The sequence below is a fragment of the Mustela erminea genome, chromosome 5 (genome assembly GCF_009829155.1).
Source record: "Mustela erminea isolate mMusErm1 chromosome 5, mMusErm1.Pri, whole genome shotgun sequence".
NCBI lineage: Eukaryota > Metazoa > Chordata > Mammalia > Carnivora > Mustelidae > Mustela > Mustela erminea.
This window is the reverse complement of record NC_045618.1, coordinates 27494703-27516229: the sequence shown is the minus strand read 5'-3', so window position 1 is coordinate 27516229 and position 21527 is coordinate 27494703. Positions and strand designations below refer to the sequence as shown.

General features: G+C 38.2%; 1 protein-coding gene across 4 annotated transcripts in view; it reads left to right on the top strand.

The window, feature by feature from the left end:
• The window catches only part of OCA2 (OCA2 melanosomal transmembrane protein), a 399414-nt gene that overhangs the window by 171156 nt on the left and 206731 nt on the right, over positions 1-21527 (top strand). For all 4 annotated transcript variants that reach the window (XM_032342310.1, XM_032342311.1, XM_032342312.1 and 1 more), the window contains 4 exons: positions 1382-1529; positions 3596-3653; positions 7138-7246; positions 15483-15610. In XM_032342310.1, coding sequence (XP_032198201.1) covers positions 1382-1529; positions 3596-3653; positions 7138-7246; positions 15483-15610 — 443 coding nt within the window. The remainder of the gene's footprint in view (positions 1-1381; positions 1530-3595; positions 3654-7137; positions 7247-15482; positions 15611-21527) is intronic.

The window sequence follows — 21527 nt, the reverse complement described above, 5'->3', positions numbered from 1 at the left end:
TATTCATTTTTCTCCTCCTCCTCCTCCTGCTCCTTCTTCTAATGCTATCTTAACCTCATAGGTTGTTTAATGAGTCATAAGGCTCTCTGAAAAGAAATTATAATTTGTTTTTCTGAAGAGACTTTTACATTATACCCAAGTGTTAAATTTCTTTATTTTGCAAGCTACAAAGTATCAATATGTACTGAATGAAAGCACATTACATATCTCAGTACTAAAGGGTCTTCCTCTTTGTAAGGCCGATTCTTTGGAGAAAACCATGTGTTAACTGAAATGGTGTTAGTGCTCCTGTCCTTAACCAATTCTCTTGACACGCTTTATTTGCAGTCTGTGTCTCTGCCTAGCTTATATACTTTTCCCCCACAGCGTTTGCAGTAGGTATTTCACCTAGTCTGTGATCAATGCTTGTGTACTGAATAGAGGGGTCTTAAAAGATGGTATTTTCCTAGTCATTGAACCCACAACTACATGCTCCTTTGCAGTTTAGATAACTACCCTGCCTTGCCTCTGCTTTGAGCTAGTTGTCAAGTGCTCTAGTCCTGCTCAGAAGGGTTTTGTCTTTTAATTTCATCTGGAATTCTTGTGATATGTGGTACAGGGCATTGCACATAAGAAGTGATTTATGAACATAACATTATTCCTTATATTTTTTTGGTGGATATTTTGAGAAATTTGTGTAATATCTTTGACTATAAAATAGTGTTTAAGCTTAAATTTTCATAAAAGATTTTGATATTATAGTAGCCAATGAATTGACAATTCATTTCTCTCTACTCTTCTATACCAGAAGATGTCTGAATTCATTGAAGGGTGACATTTGCCTCATTCTATTAATCTGAGCATTTCATAAGGTTGTCTACATCTTTCCACCTGTTTTCTTTCACAGACACAAACTCAGCTTGGAGGCCTGGTCAGGAGGGAGGCATTTCCTACCTCTGCCTCTTACCAGATGTCCTCCTGCTCAGACTACACTCGTATTTCCAATGTTCACTAGATCTATTTCAACAATTATTTCAATGATCTATTTCAACTATTTCAATATCTGGATCTTGGCTGAGAGACCCAAACTTATGGCTGCAAAACATAATTTCCTGGGGAGGGGGAGATGTTCTTGGGGTCTAGCATGGATATATATGTTCAGGAATTTATTCCTCATCCAAATCACATTACTTCACATCCATGGTAATTTTTTAATGTGGGCTTTGTTTCCTGTTCCATTACAATGACATGAATGCTAAGAAGTCACTGCTTTGATTTGGCCCTTGCTATCTGTGCATCATGAGGTATGTGTTTCTGATCTTGGAAGGTGGTGAGGAGAGTGGAATGTCTGCTGGTGTCTGAGGTTGTGGGAGACTCAAGCCTCAGGTTTCCTTTCCTGCAGAACTGAAGCACGAGATCCACGTCTGGCGCCTGACCGCACAGCGCATTAGTCCAGCCAGTCGAGAGGAGACAGCAGTTCGGGGCCTGCTCCTGGGAAAGGTGCAGGCACTGGAGCACCTGCTGGCCCAAAGGCTGCACACCTTCCACAGGTACCAAGCGAGGGCCCTGCTCAGGCTACTTTAGGTTTACAGTGGTGGTTCTCATCTTTACCAGTTGTGCTCAGTGATTGGAGTGTATCAACAACCTATTTACTACCACCCCCGTGGTGTCCAAATGTCAGAGTATACCATTCAAGTAAGTTAAAATTATGGGTCTTCAGAATACTTCATGGTACTCTAAAACTGTAACTCTATCTTCATGCCAGTGAGCAGGTTTGGAGCACCATACAATGTGTAGTAATTCTCTTGTGGCACATTATTTTATCTAACCCCTGCTTGGATTTCTGGAATGTGTGTTGGTCCTAGCCCTAGTTTAAGGATGAGAAAACTGAGGCTCAGAGAATTTCACTAATTTGTCCAGGATTCTACAGCAAGGAAAGAATGACACCAGGGACTGAATCCACACTCAACTACTACCTGTCACACTTCCACACATAACACGTTGCATAAAAAGAATCAAAAACAAACAAACAAAAAGAATAAAAAACAATATAACAAAGGAATCTAACAAAGTACTCTCCCAGTAGTTGATTTTCAGGGATCTCAAAGATACCTAAGTCTTTCTCAATTCATTTCTTGTCATTTGCTTTTAATCAAAGCTGAGATGTAAAAGATAGCAATGGAGTAGGGAGTTTGTCCACCCCTTAGGGATATTGAAGCTTTATTGCCACGGAGCTGGGAACTGGGTGGAAAGGAGAAATATGTCAAGGCAAGGGAATTGTGAGTCCTTGTGAATGTAGTGTAAATGACCTTGCATGTTGTAGTTTGCTGAAATCAGCCCTGAGTTCTCAGGCTGAAGACAAGCACTGACCCTAGAGGGTCATCCAGTATTGCAATCTCGCAGCCCGTTCTGTTAGTGTAAGAAAAGGCCACAGGTGAGTCCATGGAGACCTATTCTTTCCAGTGAGGCAGCCCAGGGTAAAGTGTTATCTCAGTTCCATCCTAGCCCAGTACCCACCTCCACAGAGTGGTGCTGAGGAAGCAGGTCCTGAGGCTTCAGGGAGGCCAGAATTGCAGGGTGGGTCCCAGCTTCAACAACAGGCATGAATCTTAAAAGGAGAAACTTTGTAAATTAAAGATGCAGGAGTAAATTTCCCTAAATGTATTTAATTCATGGACCTTCAAGCTTCAGCATCCTTTCTCTGCTGTGGGGTATTAAAGATATACTCAGTGCATCTCAGGGTTACACATGTGAAGAACCATGGGGGTCCAGAGGCTCACCAAGCTTCCATCATCTCATTCTGTGTTGATTACAGATAACAAAACTGAGGCCTAGAGAGGCTGGTGGCTTTGCAGGGCCACACAGTCACTGAGGAGCAGATTAGAATGAGGGTGCTGTAAGTGTTGGCTCTGCAGGCCTAGTTTTTATATATTCTTTTTAAAAAATGTCCTCAGGGGCATATATTGCATGGAGCACTGGGTGTGGTGCATAATCAAGGAATCTTGGAACACTGAAGAAATAAAATAAAAAGAAATGTCCTCAGGATTTATCTAGGTCTGCTGTGATTTCCTTTAGGGTATGTTCTCACTGTGTGATCAGCCTCCTTTGATATTTATGACACACAAGTGTTCATTAAAACTAAATTCTCCACTGTTCTAATTGATGAAAGTCAACACCAAAACAAGTGGCATTTCTTTTACTATATTTTCTGTTAGTAGTTTAGTTGTAAATATAACATAACCTCATTTGAAAAAAAGTTTAGAAAAGTAGAAAATGAAAAGAGCTAAAAGTAGCTTACTGTCATTCCCCTTGTTCACATTTTGGTCAGTGTTCTTCTGATGTTCCCCATTCTCAGGTTACATGTACACATGCTTGCACACACCTAATCGACATTCCATTCGTTTCCTATATCACTTTTCTTTGGAAATATAGATGATGCATTTTTTCCCATCCATAAACCCAGCTAGATGTGAACCATTATGTGGCTACATTAGGTATCAGTAGATGGTATCCAGGCCAGCACATCCATACTAGATGTGCTGCTGACTGCTGCCCCGCTGATCTCACTGCTCAATATCACCAGGAAAATAATGAGTCCGTCTTTTTCCTCCTTTAGACAAATATCACAGGAAGATAAAAATTGGGAGACCAATATCCAGGAACTACAAAAAAAGGTATTGTGCTTTCTTTTCTCAGGGATTTCTTTTTTTCAAAAATTAAATTAATTTATTTATTTTCAGAAAAACAGTATTCATTATGTTTTCACCACACCCAGTGCTCCATGCAATCCGTGCCCTCTATAATACCCACCACCTGGTACCCCAACCTCGCAACCCCCTGCCACTTCAAACCCCTCAGACTGTTTTTCAGAGTCCATAGTCTCTCATGGTTCACCTCCCCTTCCAATTTACCCCAAATCCCTTCTCCTCTCTAACATCCCTTGTTCTCCATGATATTTGTTATGCTCCACAAATAAGTGAAACCATATGATAATTGACTCTCTCTGCTTGACTTCTTTCACTCAGCATAATCTCTTCCAGTCCCGTCCATGTTGCTACAAAAGTTGGGTATTCATCCTTTCTGATGGAGGCATAATACTCCATAGTGTATATGGACCACATCTTCCTTATCTATTCATCTGTTGAAGGGCATCTTGGTTTTTTCCATAGTTTGGCGACCGTGGCCATTGTTGCTATAAACATTGGGGTACAGATGGCCCTTCTTTTCACGACATCTGTATCTTTGGGGGTAAATACCCAGGAGTGCAATGGCAGGGTCATAGGGAAGTTCTATTTTTAATTTCTCGAGGAATCTCCACACTGTTCTCCAAAGAGGCTGCACCAACTTGCATTCCCACCAACAGTATAAGAGGGTTCCCCTTTCTTCACATCCCCTCCAATACATGTTGTTTCCTGTCTTGTTAATTTTGGCCATTCTAACTGGTGTAAGCTGATATCTCAATTTGGTTTTAATTTGAATCTCCCTGATGGCTAGTGATGATGAACATTTTTTCATGTGTCTGATAGCCATTTGTATGTCTTGATTGGAGAATTCTCAGGGATTTCTGATTCACCTCTAGCTTCACATGGAGTTAAAACTGAAAGCGATTTCTCCTTTTATTCCTGTGGTTGTACACAAGACATAAGTTATTTCTAGGAGTTAATAGGGAAAATCATTTTCCTGTCATGGTAGGCTTATTTTTCCCAGAAATCGAAAAGTTACCATTTTTTATATTTCCTTTGAGATAGGGTGGCCCTTTCTATGGTTAATGTAGCTGCAGAGAAAGTTGGCTGGGTGCCTCTGGCTCTTGCAGTTCTTCTTGATCCTAAAAGGGAAATCTTGAGGCTCCCATTGTATAGATAAGGAGGTGGAGGTAGAGACAGGTAAGGAATGCTGTGTGAGATGGAGAAGCATTAGGGACAGAGATGGAGTGTGTGTATGTCCTGTCATATCGCTCTCATTTCTGGTGGGCACACATAGTACCCCTTATCTAGCCTAGAGAACTCTGCTCCAGGTCTGCTGGGAGACATTTTTATCTTTGTGAACTTTCAAATCCAGGTAGTTTCTTTCCTGAGAGGGAGGGAGAGTGCCAACTTTCTAATTATGATAAGAACATTTTGTCTCTTTCTAAAGGAAGTTTAGACATCGGGTTCCTGGTAGGTAATGTGTCTCTTCCCAGTCTCTGTCCCCTTGAAATGGTTAGGGTTAGGAGAAAAGGGTGTGCCTTTGACACTTTTATGGGCCCCAGGTTTATGCAGACCCTTACTGCTTTGCAGTCATGTAATGCTGGCTGTGAGTTAGGGAAGAGATTGTGTACCTCTCTGTGTACCTGGTGAATGAAGATTGAGGAGAGATGGAAGGGACAAGCAAGGAGTTTGTATTGAATCTAGGAGTTCTTAACTGTGATAGCTCCAGATAGCCAAAGGAGAAAATTTGATAGACACCTGAAATAACAGATGAGTACAAACTATAGGTCATCTCTACTTGTACCAGCCAAGTGATGCTGGAATGTTTTTTGACCTGCCTGCTCCCTCCATTTCCAATTCTGTAACTGCCAATTGTCATACCTATTTTCTATGATTAACATGACTGCAAGAAGGTTTGTAGTGTCCCTCCTCACAACTGGTAGTTGTCATGCCCTTTTCCTCAAAATTCACCATCACAAACTCAGATAGCAAAACTGTCCTTCCTTAGGGGTGGGAAGGGGAAGATGAGTTGGCTTGTGGCCAGTTGAGCCACAAGTTTTGGCAGTAGGTAAGAAAAGAAACATATACTCAGGAGGTAGCCCATGTAATCTGTGAACAGAGGGTCAGGGGCTGCAGCTAGAGCCAGTGCAACAGGGAGGAATATACTTGTGGTTTTCATGGCAGCAGCTCTAATTGCATGACCAGAGAAATCCAGAGAGAAAATCTATACCTATATGCAGATCTCTCTTATCTCTATATACCTGTACCATCTTTCTCTATCTCTGTCTCTAACTATCTAGTATCTATCTCTGTCTCTATATCCATACTTATGTTTATATCTATACTATATTTAATAGACAGAAAGGCAGATATGCTGGTGGGACCACACTTAAGAGAGTACATGACACCATTGTCAGTTCACATGGTGGAGCATGATTCACACGAGGGCCTGGTTGGGCGGGGTAGGACAACTCAGTGCCCATCTGCACAGGTTTTGTGGGAACTTGCTCTGTTACCCAGCTCCACATGGCAGTGATCCAGAGCATAGCACCCTCTGGGGATCTTGCCCATCTTGCCATGTGGTTCAAGCCCACTGGAAGGTTTGTACCTCTGAGTTAATGAAGGTACTATAGAACCTTCTGTCACCACCCCTCACCCCTGAAAATGTGTCAGGCTCCCACAGATGTTATCTTGGTGAATAGGATACTGCCAAGTGCCTTCCAGGGTCCCTGTGAACATGAAAGGATATAGTAATAATGTTCAGCAGGAGTCATGTTATTGCAAGAACATGTTAATCTCAATGCTACCATGAGCAGGAATTTGTGTAGTAGGAGGAAAGTTGAATTAAAAGATTTGAGCAAGTAACACCTGTGGAAATGCATGGTCAGTACCCTGGAAGTTACATGTTTCTCCAGTGATTTTCCCAACATCTCACCTAATGCTCATGGTGGCACTGGGAGCGTTTTCTGCATCATATTGAGAAGATATTTAATCAAGTATTTTATAAAAGGATTATGCTATATATATATATATATATATATATATATATATATTTAACGCTTTTATTCACTTATGTGAGAGAGAGCAAGAGAGAGAGCAAGCATGAGTAGGGAGAAGGGGCAGAGGGAGAGGGAGACACGGACTCCCCTCTGAGCAAGGAGTCCAATGCGGGGCTTGATCCTAGGACCGGGAGCTGAAGACAGACCTTAATGGACTGAACCATACAGGCACCCTATGTACTATATTTTAAATTTATTGTGTTTATTTTTTTACAAAAATTTTGAATGCTATAATCCCAAATCTGTACAATCTTCCTTATAATGCATTACCTTATAATCTTTCAATTTCAAGATGTTATATTTTTCATCTTGAGAAATTTGTAGTGATTTGAGTCACATAAGATGATGGACACATTGCAGGAAACAGAAGAGAGTAAAACCCAGTAAATGAATTCTGTTTTCCTCTCTCACAGCACAGGATATCAGACAAGATTCTGCTCACCAAATGCCTGATGGTGTTGGGATTTGTTATCTTCATGTTCTTTCTCAATTCCTTTGTCTCTGGTGTTCATCTTGATCTTGGTGAGTCTAATTTTTTGTTACATTTTGCTGATAGGTTCTGCATGCTATCTCAGTCTGCAAGGGGAGATTTCAAAGCTTGTTCCTAGACATTGGTGAGGAGGGCTGATGTGGAGTGTGGCCAACCTTTGATGGAAAGAAGGAAACCTTTATCTACTACCGGAGAGAGAGGTGCATTTCCAGCTCTTAGTGTCTCAGTGCATGGTCCTCAGCCCTTCTAGGGTTGAATGTTAGAAGAAACATAGAGTGGTTATTATAATCTCTCTCAAATTTGATAACCAGATCTTTAAAATGTTGCTTAAGAAGAACCCCCAGAAAAAACAGGAGGTCCCATCAGCAAGGCCACAATCTTGCAGTTTGTGCAACTTGACATGAGGATTAAATGAAGAACTGAAAAGGCCAGAGGAGTGAAAGAGATTTACAAAACTCCTTTCCCCTATGGTGCATCCATTTTCTCCACAGAGAACCCTTTCTCCTGCCCTCTCCCATACGTTTCCTTTCTCTTACTTTCTCGTTGCTATGGCTCTCACTTTCCACTTTCTCAAGCCCTTTGTTGAGGTTGCATAGCTTGTTCCCACTTGAGACATGCCTGTCTTGCAGATTGAGCTCACCACATATCTTGTTAACTCCGGCATCCTTCCACTCTTCATCAGTATTTTCCACATTCCTTAGGTTTTTATCACCGATTTAACCATTATTCTATTGATGTTATTACTTAAAACAAAACCCAAACCACTTCCAAAATGAACCTCACATGAACTTATAGATTTATGAGAAAGATAAATTTAAAATCCTTTCCAGGAATATTTTCTTTATAACCAAAAGTTTCATTTTTTTCCTTCAAAAGGAAGCTCTGTTAAGATAATTTGGGGTGTGGGATTATGGACATTGGGGAGGGTATGTGCTTTGGTGAGTGCTGTGAAGTGTGTAAACCTGGTGATTCACAGACCTGTACCCCTGGGGATAAAAATATATGTTTATAAAAAATTAAAAAATAAGAAAATGAAAAAAAAATGTAAAGCAAGGGTGGGAGGTTGGGGTATCAGGTGGTGGGTATTATAGAAAGCACGGATTGCATGGAGCACTGGGTGTGGTGAAAAAATAATACTGTTTTTCTGAAAATAAATAAGTTAATTTAAAAAAAGTAAAAAAAAAAAAGATAATTTGGGGTGCCAGGTGGCTTATTTGGTTAAGCCTCTGTCTTCTGCTCAGGTCATGATCTCGGGATCCTGGGATCAAGCCCCACATTGGGCTCCCTGCTTAGCAGGAAGCCTGCTTCCCCCTCTCTCTCTGCCTGCTGCTCTGCCTACTTGTGATATCTCTCTGTCAAATAAATAAATAAAACCTTTTTAAAAAAGATAATTTAAATATCTTTTAATAAAAAATTTGATTTACTACAGCATTTGAAGACTACAATTTCTATAGAAAGCAGAGCCTCTTAACTTTGTAAAATAGATGGCTAACGTGAGCAAGTTTCAGTTATTCACACCATGGCATTGCTCCTTTGGTTCTAGGCTACCATCAGAAATCTTTAGACTGTAGATTAATTAATCTACAGTCCCTTTTCTGTCTCATGTAGAAAAAGATATTGCTAGAGTCTTATATATAGTACATGATATACATGCTTTTGACTGGGTGTCCAACTTTATATCATGTATTTTGAACCTCTCAGAATTTATTTCCTTAAATAATCTCAAATCCAATATCCCTGACAGCGTGGACTAGGTTCTAAGCTGATAAATGTTCTTTATACACAATTGAGAGCCAATCCACATAGAATCCTGATGTAATAAAGAATGCCAAATCTAGACTGGTAAAAATGTCATGAATTTTAATTGTATTTGGTGTATTACATCTAGAAATTATTGTTGCAATGTAATTATTCTAAATTACACTACAGACATAATGGAATTTTAGCATTATAAAACCTTAAGAGGTGATCACCACTGATAATTAAGCAAATACAATTAAGCAAATACAAAACTGGTGTTTTTTGGGCAAAGAAGTTCCATTAGGTAATTCTTTTGGGTTTTTAAATAATATTTTGTTTCTAATTTTATTTGAGATCACACTTAAAGAACATAGTATGCATTTTAAGGAGTAAAAAATATATGAAGTTTGCATGTTTTTTTTTTTTTTTTTAGATTTTGGCTCTGAACACTGTACAAAAAAAAGTACTTTAAAAATTTAGTCATGTATTTTAACTATATGGATTTAAAAAAATCTCAATTGCTGCAAAACATTTTATTTTAGCCTGAGAAGTTGACACTTTTTACTAAGATGTTAAATCTCTTCTTGTGTGGTTGTTTCATGTAATCAAAGGGCTTCTTTTTTGCTTTTAAATATTATGTTTTCAGTTAGGTTTTGTGAAGGGAAGGATTTTATCTGGGGATCCCGGAATACGTAACTCATATATTTGCATTCATCATGTTGAAAGTTAGATTGACTAGAAGAAAAGTTCAATTAGCATCTGTTTTAAATGGAGTGCAGTTTCCTTAGAGTTACAGTAACCCAGCTGATGGGAACAGGAACAAAACTGTTGCAAGATCTTCCCAGGGCTTCAGTCAGTAGGTGTGACCATTTGTTTTTGGTGAACTGCTGTTTTGAATGTGATGTGCTGTGTAAGTTGAGCATAATACAATATGATGTCATATAAAATGAGGTGATGTCACATCACACAATGTACATCATGAAAAATGACATTACATAAAACAGCATGATATCACATGATAAACTGGTGTCATATAGCACTGTGTACAATGTGACATAACATAATTACACTGTGGCATCATTTAACCTCAGGTCTTGCCATGTAACAAAACATAGTATCATACAATACATTCCTTCATTTAAACATCATAACCAAACACAGCATTAACTTCTCTTTTTCATTTTATTTTTTAAGATGCCATAGAGAAAAATTGACTTTTCCTTTTGGTACAAAATTTTATGAATTCTAACAAGGATGTAAATTTATGTAACCACCATAATTGGAATATAGAACAGTTCCATCACCCCCCAAAACTTCAGTGTTACCATTTTGTAGCAGCAACTCCTGATTTTTCTCTATCCCTATAGTTTTGTCTTTCAGAGGATGTCTGTCTAACAAATCAGACTCTATGCAACCTTTGGGATTGGCTTTTCTCACACAGCATAAAACCTTTCAAAATCATCCAAGTTGCTCTGTGTATCAATAGTTCATTCCTTCTGTTGCTCAGTAGTCTTCTGTGGTATGGATACATTTTGTTTATCCATTTACCCATTGAAGGACATTTGAATTGTTTCTAGTGTTTGATGATTGTAAGTAGAGCTATTCCAAACATTCATGTACATGGTGTTTTGTGAACTTAAGTTTTCACTTCTATTGGGTAAATCACCCAAGTATGGGACTGCTGGGTCATATGGTGAGTGTATCTTTAACTTTAAAAGAAATTGCTGCACCATTTTCCAGGCTTTAGGACTTCATGTTCCCATACCCTGGGAGCTCCAACTATTCCACATCTTTGCCAGCATTTGGCATGGTTAGGCACTCACCCCTGGCATTCCAAGCACCTTAGATCAAGAACTCACATGTTATTCCAACCATTTGTTTGTGTCTCTGTCCCCTAATATCCCCCTTGCCCCAGCTAGACTCAAGGGCATGGTCCATGTCTGCTAAAATTTTCTCTCCTGTGCCTTGTATAAATGCCCTATACATTAATAGAAATTATAAGGTCATAGAATGCATGAACAAACTTCTTATTGATTCTCAAGATTCCAACTTAATTATGAAAATATTAGATCTGGCTGACTTGATCTAGGTTCTCTAGAGAACAAAGCCTAGGCAAAGGCTTGTGTGGGGTTTTTTATTGGGAAGTATGATTCCAGGGAAGAGAAGTGAAAGATAGGGAGGCAGAGTAGTATCAGGAGTATGTGATAATCACTACAGCTGTGGAAACATGAAAGCAGAATAGTGAGGAGAGCAAGCCAAAACAAGACTGCATCATTATATGGCCACTGATGTGGGTCACTGGTGTCTCTATCTCATAGGACTGGCTGAGAAGAAGTATAGAATATGTCTCAGGTCTGTCCAAGGGGCTCCACTACCCATTGGTTTGAGTTCCTTATTATGGAAGGCTAACTTGCCCATGTATACAGCTGATATGTGCATGAAGGTCAAGCAGCAGAAAGGCTACAGCTGGGAAGCAGATGCATGGATTCAGGGACAGTCTCGGTCAGAGTACATCTTTATGAGGGCACAGTTGCACAGAGCTGGTTACTGCCACAGAATTTAAGTAAGAGACAGGAGAACTTAGAGGGACCCAGAGGAGCAAGAGGTGCTACAATAGTGAAGAAAGAAAAGGGCCCGGATTACAATTTATGTAATAAAATAAAAAAATAATATAATACATAATGTAGTAAATAATAAATAATAATAAAAAAGCTTGGATTTAATGATGAAGGGGAAAATGGGCAGAGGAAGAATGTCCAAGGCCGGCAGTTCCCACACCCTCCAGGCAGAGAGCTGAGGGGTCTTGTTGTAGAAGTCCAGGAGTTTGTTCCCTCCTTGGAGCCCCAGCACCTGCCTGTCTACACTTCATTGGGGTTGTCCTGGTCGGCATAGATGAGGAAGCCCGTGAAGAGGCTGTTGGTCCAGTAAGCGTCATAGAAAAGCCTGTTCTGCTCTGAGTAGAAGATCTGCAGCCAGACCTTGTCACTCTGCTTCAGAGCCAAGATGGTGGAGCCCGAGGCCACATCGTGATTGCCCGTGTTGGCATCGAAGGTCCGGATGTGGTATTGGCCGTTGTGCACCTGGCCATCGGCCAGCGTGATGTCGTAGGTGAAGTAGTAGATTCCCGGCATGTGCATCTGGCAAAGAGAAGTTCCCCAATGTGCAAGGATCTTTATCTCACAACATTCGCTAGAATTAATTCTAGTCTGCTCAGCTGTTACACATAGGTCCATAGTCCCTACAGGAAACTCTTGCTATTAGACACGTTTCAAAATTCTGATATCTTTGTTTGTATTTTACAAAGACATTTCAGTGTACATACTGAATTGTATATAATGTAACACCCCCAAGAGGTCCAGAGCCAGCATCTTGCTATCTAAGCATTAATATTTCTGCAGTGAAAGATGAATATTTATATAGGGTAGGATAAATTAAGACCATAAATTGCCTCATTTTAGTTCAAATCAGGTTTTATTGAATTTGGACATAAAACTTACAATGTTTTTGTTTTTTCTGAACTTTAGGATTTCAGAATTGTGGATAATTGATTAGGAAACTATAAGAATCAGTGAACCAGCTTTAAAATGTTGTCTTTGACCTTATGATTTATAACTTTGATCAGCAGTTTCCTAGGTCTCCTCTTTGATAATTAGTTTAGAATGTCTCCCAAGTTCTCTCACAATATGTTTGATTAGATTTCAGTTTTGGAGGTTTTTCTATAGTTATTTCCTGATTATGGTTTTAAAATTGCTAGTGTTCTCATTGTCCCTTGGTGTCCTATTGTTGAATAGTTTTATTGTCCTTGTTTAAGTATTTTTAAACTACCAATAAGGCAACTTACTTGATCAGTCTTGAGCAAAATAAAGATTATTGAAGGATACTGGGCTCAGCTGGCAGACTGGGCAGACTCAGGAAAAAGAAAGGCATCCAGACAAAAGTCATGCTCCTGATTCCCAAACACTCTCCATTCTCTTCTCATAGCCTGGTGCTCCTCCATGCACCATTTTCTCATCTTTTCTCTGTTCACAGCAAAATAGAGATGATCTCATTTCTTTCCTGATCTGTAGAATCTCACTTTCAGCAACGCAGAGAGAAAAAGTTATTTTGAATTCCAGATTCCCTGGTGAAGAGTCTGATTGGCCGAGATTGTGTCAACGTCCTTTTCAAACCTAGAAATTACGACCAGGACAGGGGTCACATGTTTTATATGGGAGGGACTGGAGGTAAAGTTCTTAGAGGAAAGGGGTCATTATGAGCTAGACAGACATCTCCAAAGCTTCCTAGCATCTTTATCAGGTACTCTGACATCTGGTAGGTAATTCATTTCAATTACATCATTCATTAATTCAGTCATCCATTCAAGCATTTGTACAACAAATGCAAACAGTTGTGTAGGGGCTGGGTATAGTGTAGAACATAAAAACTCTATCACTGCTCTCACTGGTCTCCCATTAGAGAAAGGAGGTCTATATTGATTCACATAAGGTGCAGTGAGAACTACACAGCTAATTAAGACGCAGATCTTCAGAGCTCTCACCGTTTGTTGCAGAGGCAGGGCAAGGGTACCAAGTTATAAAACCAAATGTGATCACTTCCATAATCCAGGGACAGATGAACTATTATTGCTCTCAGAATTAAAGAGAGCTAGAAATAGGAGGGTGAAGGAAATGGAATAGGAGAAAGAGGAAGAAAGAAAGGGAGGAGCAGGAAAAGGAAGAGTTGGAAGAGATCACATCCAACTGAAAAGGCAAGGAAATGCCTCTTGGAGGAGGCAGCAATTGTCATGGGCTTTGATAACAAGAATATGGAATCGATTCTCTAATTTCCCTTTCTGTATTTTCATTGTTAGTGTATAAGAAAGCCACTGATTTCTATACATTGACTTTGTATCCTGCCACGTTGCTGAATTGCTGTATGAGTTCTAGTAGTTTGTGGGTGGAGTCTTTTGGGTTTTCCATATAAAGAATCATGTCATCTGCGAAGAGAGAGAGTTTGACTTCTTCATTACCAATTCGGATACCTTTTATTTCTCTTTGTTGTCTGATTGCTGTTGCTAGGACTTTTAATACTATGTTGAACAAGAGTGGTGAGGGTGGGCATCCTTGTTGTGTTCCTGATCAGAATGGGAAGGCTGCAAGCTTTTTCCCATTGAGGATGATACTTGGTGTGGGTCTTTCATAGATAGATTTTATGAAGTTCAGGAATGTTCCCTCTATCCCTATACTTTGAAACGTTTTAATCAGGAATGGTTGCTGGATTTTGTCAAATGCTTTTTCTGCATTAATGGAGAGGACCATGTGGTTCTTCTCTCTTCTCATATTAATTGGTTCTACCACATTGATTGATTTGCGAATGTTGAACCATCCTTGTAGCCCAGGGATGAATCCCACCTGGTCATGGTGGATAATCTTTTTAATGTGCTGTTGGATCCTGTTTGCTAGGATCTTGTTGGGAATCTTAGCATCCATATTAGACACTTCTCCAATGAAGAAATACAAATGGCTATCAGACACATGAAAAATGTTCATCATCACTAGCCATCAGGGAGATCCAAATTAAAACCACATTGGGATATCACCTTACACCAGTTAGAATGGCCAAAATTAGCAAGACAGGAAACAACATGTGTTGGAGGGGATGTGGAGAAAGGGGAACCTTCTTCCACTGTTGTTGGGAATGAAAGTTGGTGCAGCCACTTTGGAGAACAGTGTGGAGATTCCTCAAGAAATTAAAAATAGTACTTCCCTATAACCCTGCAATTGCACTCCTGGGTATTTACCCCAAAGATACAGATGTCATGAAAAGAGGGGCCATCTGTACCCCAATGTTTATAGCAACAATGGCCACGGTTGCCAAACTGTGGAAAGAACCAAGATGCCCTTCAATGGACGAATGGATAACGAAAATGTGGTCCATATACACTATGGAGTATTATGACTCCATCAGAAAGGATGAATACGCAACTTTGTAGCAACATGGACGGGGCTGGAAGAGATTATGCTGAGTGAAATAAGTCAAGCAGAGAGAGTCAATTATCATATGGTTTCACTTATTTGTGGAGCATAACAAAAAGCATGGAGGACATGGGGAGTTAGAGAGGAGAAGAGAGTTGGGGGAAATTGGAAGGGGAGGTGAATCATGAGAGACTATGGACTCTGAAAAACAATCTGAGGGGTTTGAAGTGGCGGGGGCAGTGGGAGGTTGGGGTACCAGGTGGTGGGTATTATAGAGGGCACGGATTGCATGGAGCACTGGGTGTGAATGAATACTGTTATGCTGAAAATAAATTAAAAAAAATGAATACAGACATTAGTAAACTGCTGAGGGTCGTGAATGTTTTCATTATTTTGATTGTATTAGTGGTTTTGTGGGTATATACATTAACCAAAATATAAATTGTACATTTTGAATATGTTCAGCTTGCAGAATATAAATTTTCTTCAACAACAAAGAAAACAATCAGAAAATACAAATTCAGTGTATTAAAACTGAACCCCATCTATGTCTATATGTCCACTTGTTTTTCAGGGTGGATTGCTATTCTGGGTGCCATCTGGTTACTAATTTTAGCTGATATTCATGATTTTGAGATCATTCTACACCGAGTGGAATGGGCAACTCTTCTATTCTTCGCAGCACTCTTTGTTTTGATGGAGGTAAGACTTTAGAACATTTGCAATGTAATCTTTTACCTGACTTTTATATTTCATATTTTATTGAGTGAATTAAAAAAACCCAAGTCTATAACTTTCCACATATTCACCAATGAGAAAGTGATGGATTTTGTAATTAGAGTATTTTACGTTAAATCAGCTTTTATCTCAGCCATCTAAATATTTCTGATGAAACTGTTTATTTAGTTGCTTTTTAAAAATTATCTTTGTGGCTTGTAAACTTGTTTGAATTTCATTTGCTATAAAGTAGAATTTGCTGTAAGTTGTGTTTTGAGCTGAATGACTTGTTACAGAAAATTGGCAGGGTAATATTATCTTGATGATCAATTTATTTTGTGTAATACTTAAGTAAATATTTTATGCTATCATGGAAAAGACTACATCAAAGAGTGAATAATATGTTTTGTTTTAGTTATAGTTATTGTTACAAAATTTATTAAAATATTATTCACATTATTGTTCGGTCTTGAGACTTGATTTATGAACTCAAATGCAAGGTTTGATGATGTAGAAAAATACTACTCCCTAAAAGATATCATCAAGTACAACAAATACCTCACATTAATTACCTTAACTTGCTGATGACAGACACATGCAGTTCTATTTCCTCTCTGGATTAAAACTTTCACATTCCCCACCCCACCCATTGTCTTTAAAACAGGTCCTTGAATTTTTGTAATTGTGTCTTTACTCATAATGATTGTGTGAATGTAATCAAGTGATTCCTTTAGTCCCTTCAGATCTCTCAGGGAGTTGTGAATTATATTCAAGGTCTTTGGTTTTCTACTCAGAAACTTCACCTTTTTTCTTCTGGGTATTCTTCCAACACTAGACTCATAGAATATGGAGGGGAAATTTCTGGTTACTGTTTTCATGACTGGACTTTGAAAGTCTCTGCCTTGATTACATGTTTACTCCAGGTATATATTGCTATCTCATCTAGGTTTGGGGCATATTTTTCCTAGTTTTATATTTCACTTTGTTTCAATGAAATAAACAATGGGATTTTAAAAACAACCTTGTTGAGATGTAGATTACATATCATGAAATTCACCTATGGTAAGTTTATAATTCAATAATTTTTTAAAAAAATTTTTATTTTTTAATAAATTCAGAACATTTTTGTCATCCAAAAAGATCCTGTATATCTTTTACAATTCTAGCTCCCAACTCCAGCTTTAGGCAACTACTAATGTTTCTATTTATTTGTCCTTCCTGTACATTTTATCTAAAAGAATCATATACTGTATAGCCCTTTTGTCTGATTTCTTTAATTAGAATAATGATAGTAATGTTCATGCCATTATATGTATCTTTATCTCATTTTTTATTACTGAATAGTAATTCACTATGTGCATATACTATATTTATTTACCCAGTCACCATTTGATGAATATTTGTATTTTGAATTTTATGAATATTACTTTCAGAAACATTTGTGTATAAGTCTTTGTGTGGAAATATATTTTCATTTCTTTGAGGTAGATGTTAGGCTTTATCATAAGGTTAGCTTCTTAAAAAACAGCCAAAATGTTTGCCACTGTGGCCGCACCATTTTACATTCTCACCAGTAACGAAATAGGATTCCAGTGTCTCTACATTCTCACTATCACCTATTGGCTTTCATTTTGATTATTAGATATTCTGTATGTATGAAGTGGTATCTCATTGTGATATTCAACATCATGTTATTAGTCATTTTTATATGTTTGGCAAATTTCTATTCAAGACTTCTCACTACTTTTTATTTGGGTTTTTTCTTTTTTGAGTCATAATAGTCCTTTATATATTAATCTTTCACTAAATATGTGATTTGATTCTGACTGTACATTTCCATGATATAGAAATACAATTATTAATAATTTTTATATTAATGTTGTATCCTGTGACCTTGTTGAACTAATTTATTATTGTAGTAGTCATTTTTGGATTCCTTAGAATTTTCTTTCATATCATTTGCTAATAAAAATATTCTTCTTTTTCTAATCTGGATGCCTCTAACTAGTTCACAGTCTCTCGCTTCCTCTCTTTCCCATTCTTTTCCTCTTGTCTTGTTATCTAGAACTTCCAGTTTACTGTTGGATAGAAGTGGTGAGCAGTGACATCCATCTTGAGTTTAGGGGCAAAGCATTTTCACTATTATGTGTAATGGCTGTTCCAGGGTTTTCTTTCTTTTAACTTAATTTAATTTTATTTTTTTCAGTGTTCCAAGGTTCATTGTTTATGCACCACACCCAGTGTTCCATGCAATGTGTGCCCTCCTTAATAAAAGTTCCAATACATCCCTGGTTGGTTTTAAATTTTTATCAGAAATGAATATTGGATTTTGAAAAATCCTTGTCTCTATCTAGTGATATGACCATGTGATTTTTACCCTTAATTAAATTAATTTGAATCTACTAATATGGTATATTACATTAATGGATTTTCAGATGTCAATCTACTTTATATTCTTAGAATAAATCTCACTTGGTAATGGTGTATAATAAATTGTTGAGTTTAGTTTGTATATTCATGATGGATATTAGTCTGTATTATTATTTTTATGTGATGTCTCTGGCTTTGGTATCAGCATAATACTGAATGAGTACAATAGAATAAGTTGAGAAGTGTTCTTTGGGAGTGTTTGTGAAGGATTTGTTTTATTTTATTTTTATTTTTATTTTTTTAGCACTTTTAGCAATAAAGTATTTATTTATTTAATTTCTAAAAATTTTATTTATTTATTTATATATTTTTCGACTTATTTATTTTCAGAAAAACAGTATTCATTATTTTTTCACCACACCCAGTGCTCCATGCAATCCGTGCCCTCTATAATACCCACCACCTGGTACCCCAACCTCCCACTCCCCCCGCCACTTCAAACCCTTCAGATTGTTTTTCAGAGTCCATAGTCTGTCGTGATTCACCTCCCCTTCCAATTTTCCCCAACTCCCTTCTTCTCTCTAACACCCCTTGTCCTCCATGCTATTTGTTATGCTCCACAAACAAGTGAAACCATATGATAACTGACCCTCTCTGCTTGACTTATTTCACTCAGCATAATCTCTTCTAGCCCTGTCCATGTTGCTACAAAGTTGCGTATTCATCTTTCTGATGGAGGCATAATACTTCATAGTGTATATGGACCACATCTTCCTTATCCATTCGTCCACTGAGGGGCATCTTTGTTCTTTCCACAGTTTGGTGACTGTGGCCATTGTTGCTATAAACATTGGGGTACAGATGGCCCCTCTTTTCACGGCATCTGTATCTTTGCGGTAAATACCCAGTAGTGCAATTGCAGGGTTATAGGGAAGTTCTATTTTTAATTTTTTGAGGAATCTCCACACTGTTCTCCAAAGTGGCTGCACCAACTTGCATTCCCACCAACAGTGGAAGAGGGTTCCCCTTTCTCCACATCCTCTCCAACACATGTTGTTTCCTGTCTTGCTAATTTTGGCCATTTTAACTGGTGTAAGGTGATATCTCAATGTGGTTTTAATTTGAATCTCCCTGAGGGCTAATGATGATGAACATTTTTCATGTGTCTGATAGCCATTTGTATATCTTTATTGGAGAAGTGTCTGTTCATATCTTCTGCCCATTTTTTGATATGTTTGCCTGTTTCGTGTGTGTTGAGTTTGAGGAGTTCATTATAGATCCTGGATATCAACCTTTTGTCTGTACTGTCATTTGCAAATATCTTCTCCCATTCCATGGGTTGCCTCTTTGTTTTTTTTATTGTTTCATTTGCTGTGCAGAAGCTTTTGATCTTGATGAAGTCCCAAAAGTTTATTTTCGCTTTTGTTTCCTTTGCCTTTGGAGACATATCTTGAAAGAAGTTGCTGTGGCTGATATCGAAGAGATTACTGCCTATGTTCTCTTCTAGGGTTCTGATGGATTCCTGTCTCACATTGAGGTCTTTTATCCATTTTGAGTTTATCTTTGTGTACGGTGTAAGAGAACGGTCAAGTTTCATTCTTCTACATATAGCTGCCCAGTTTTCCCAGCACCATTTATTGAAGAGACTGTCTTTTTTCAATTGTATATTTTTTCCTGTTTTGTCGAAGATTAATTGATCATAGAGTTGAGGGTCCATATCTGGGCTCTCTACTCTGTTCCACTGGTCTATGTGTCTGTTTTTATGCCAGTACCATGGTGTCTTGGTGATCACAGCTTTGTAGTAAAGCTTGAAAGCAGGTAACGTGATGCCCCCAGTTTTATTTTTGTTTTTCAACATTTCCTTAGCGATTTGTGGTCTCTTCTGATTCCATACAAATTTTAGGATTATTTACTCCAGCTCTTTGAAGAATACTGGTGTAATTTTGAACGGAATAGCATTAAAAGTATAAATTACTCTAGGCAGTATAGACAATTTAACAATGTTTATTCTTCTGATCCAAGAGCATGGAATTGTCTTCCATCTTTTTATGTCTTCTTCAATTTCTTTCATGAGTGTTCTGTAGTTCCTCGAGTACAGTTCCTTTACCTCTTTGGGTAGGTTTATTCCCAGGTATCTTATGGTTCTTGGTGCTATAGTAAATGGAATCGATTCTCTAATTTCCCTTTCTGTATTTTCATTGTTAGTGTATAAGAAAGCCACTGATTTCTGTACATTGACTTTGTATCCTGCCATGTTGCTGAATTGCTGTATGAGTTCAGGTAGTTTGTGGGTTGAGTCTTTTGGGTTTTCCATATAAAGAATCATGTCATCTGCAAAGAGAGAGAGTTTGACTTCTTCATTACCAATTCGGATACCTTTTATTTCTCTTTGTTTTCTGATTGCTGTTGCTAGGACTTCTAATACTATGTTGAACAAGAGTGGTGAGAGTGGGCATCCTTGTTGTGTTCCTGATCTCAACGCAAAGGATACAAGCATTTTCCCATTGAGGATGATATTTTCTGTGGGTCTTTCATAGATAGATTTGATGAAGTTCAGGAATGTTCCCTCTATCCCTATACTTTGAAGTGTTTTATCAGGAATGGATGATGGATTTTGTCAAATGCTTTTTCTGCATCAATTGAGAGGACCATGTGGTTCTTTTCTCTTCTCTTATTAATTTGTTATATCACATTGATTGATTTGCGAATGTTGAACCATCCTTGTAGCCCAGGAATGAATCCCACCTGGTCATGGTGGATAATTTTTTTAATGTGCTGTTGGATCCTGTTTGGTAGGATCTTGTTGAGAATCTTAGCATCCATATTCATCACTGATATTGGTCTGAAATTCTCCTTTTTGGTAGGGTCTTTGCCTGGTTTGGGCTGGCTTCATAGAAAGAGTCAGGAAGTTTTCCTTCTGACCAGAGAAACAGAATAGATAGCCCAGATATGGACCCTCAACTCTATGGTCAATTTATCTTCGACAAAACAGGAAAAAATATACAGTGGAAAAAAGACAGTCTCTTCAATAAATGGTGCTGGGAAAACTGGGCAGCTATATGTAGAAGAAGGAAACTCGACCATTCTCTTACACTGTACACAAAGATAAACTCAAAATGGATAAAAGACCTCAATGTGAGACAGGAATCCATCAGAATCCTAGAGGGGAACATAGGCAGTAATCTCTTCGATATCAGCCACAGCAACTTCTTTCAAGATATGTCTCCAAAGGCAAAGGAAACAAAAGCGAAGATGAACTTTTGGGACTTCATCAAAGTCAAAAGCTTCTGCACAGCAAGGAAACAGTCAAGAAAACAAAGAGGCAACCCACGTAATGGGAGAAGATATTTACAAATGACAGTACAGACAAAAGGTTGATATCCAGGATCTATAATGAACTCCTCAAACTCAACACACACAAAACAGACAATCATATCAAAAAAATGGGCAGAAGATATGGACAGACACTTCTCCAATAAAGATATACAAATGGCTATCAGACACATGAAAAATGTTCATCATCACTAGCCAT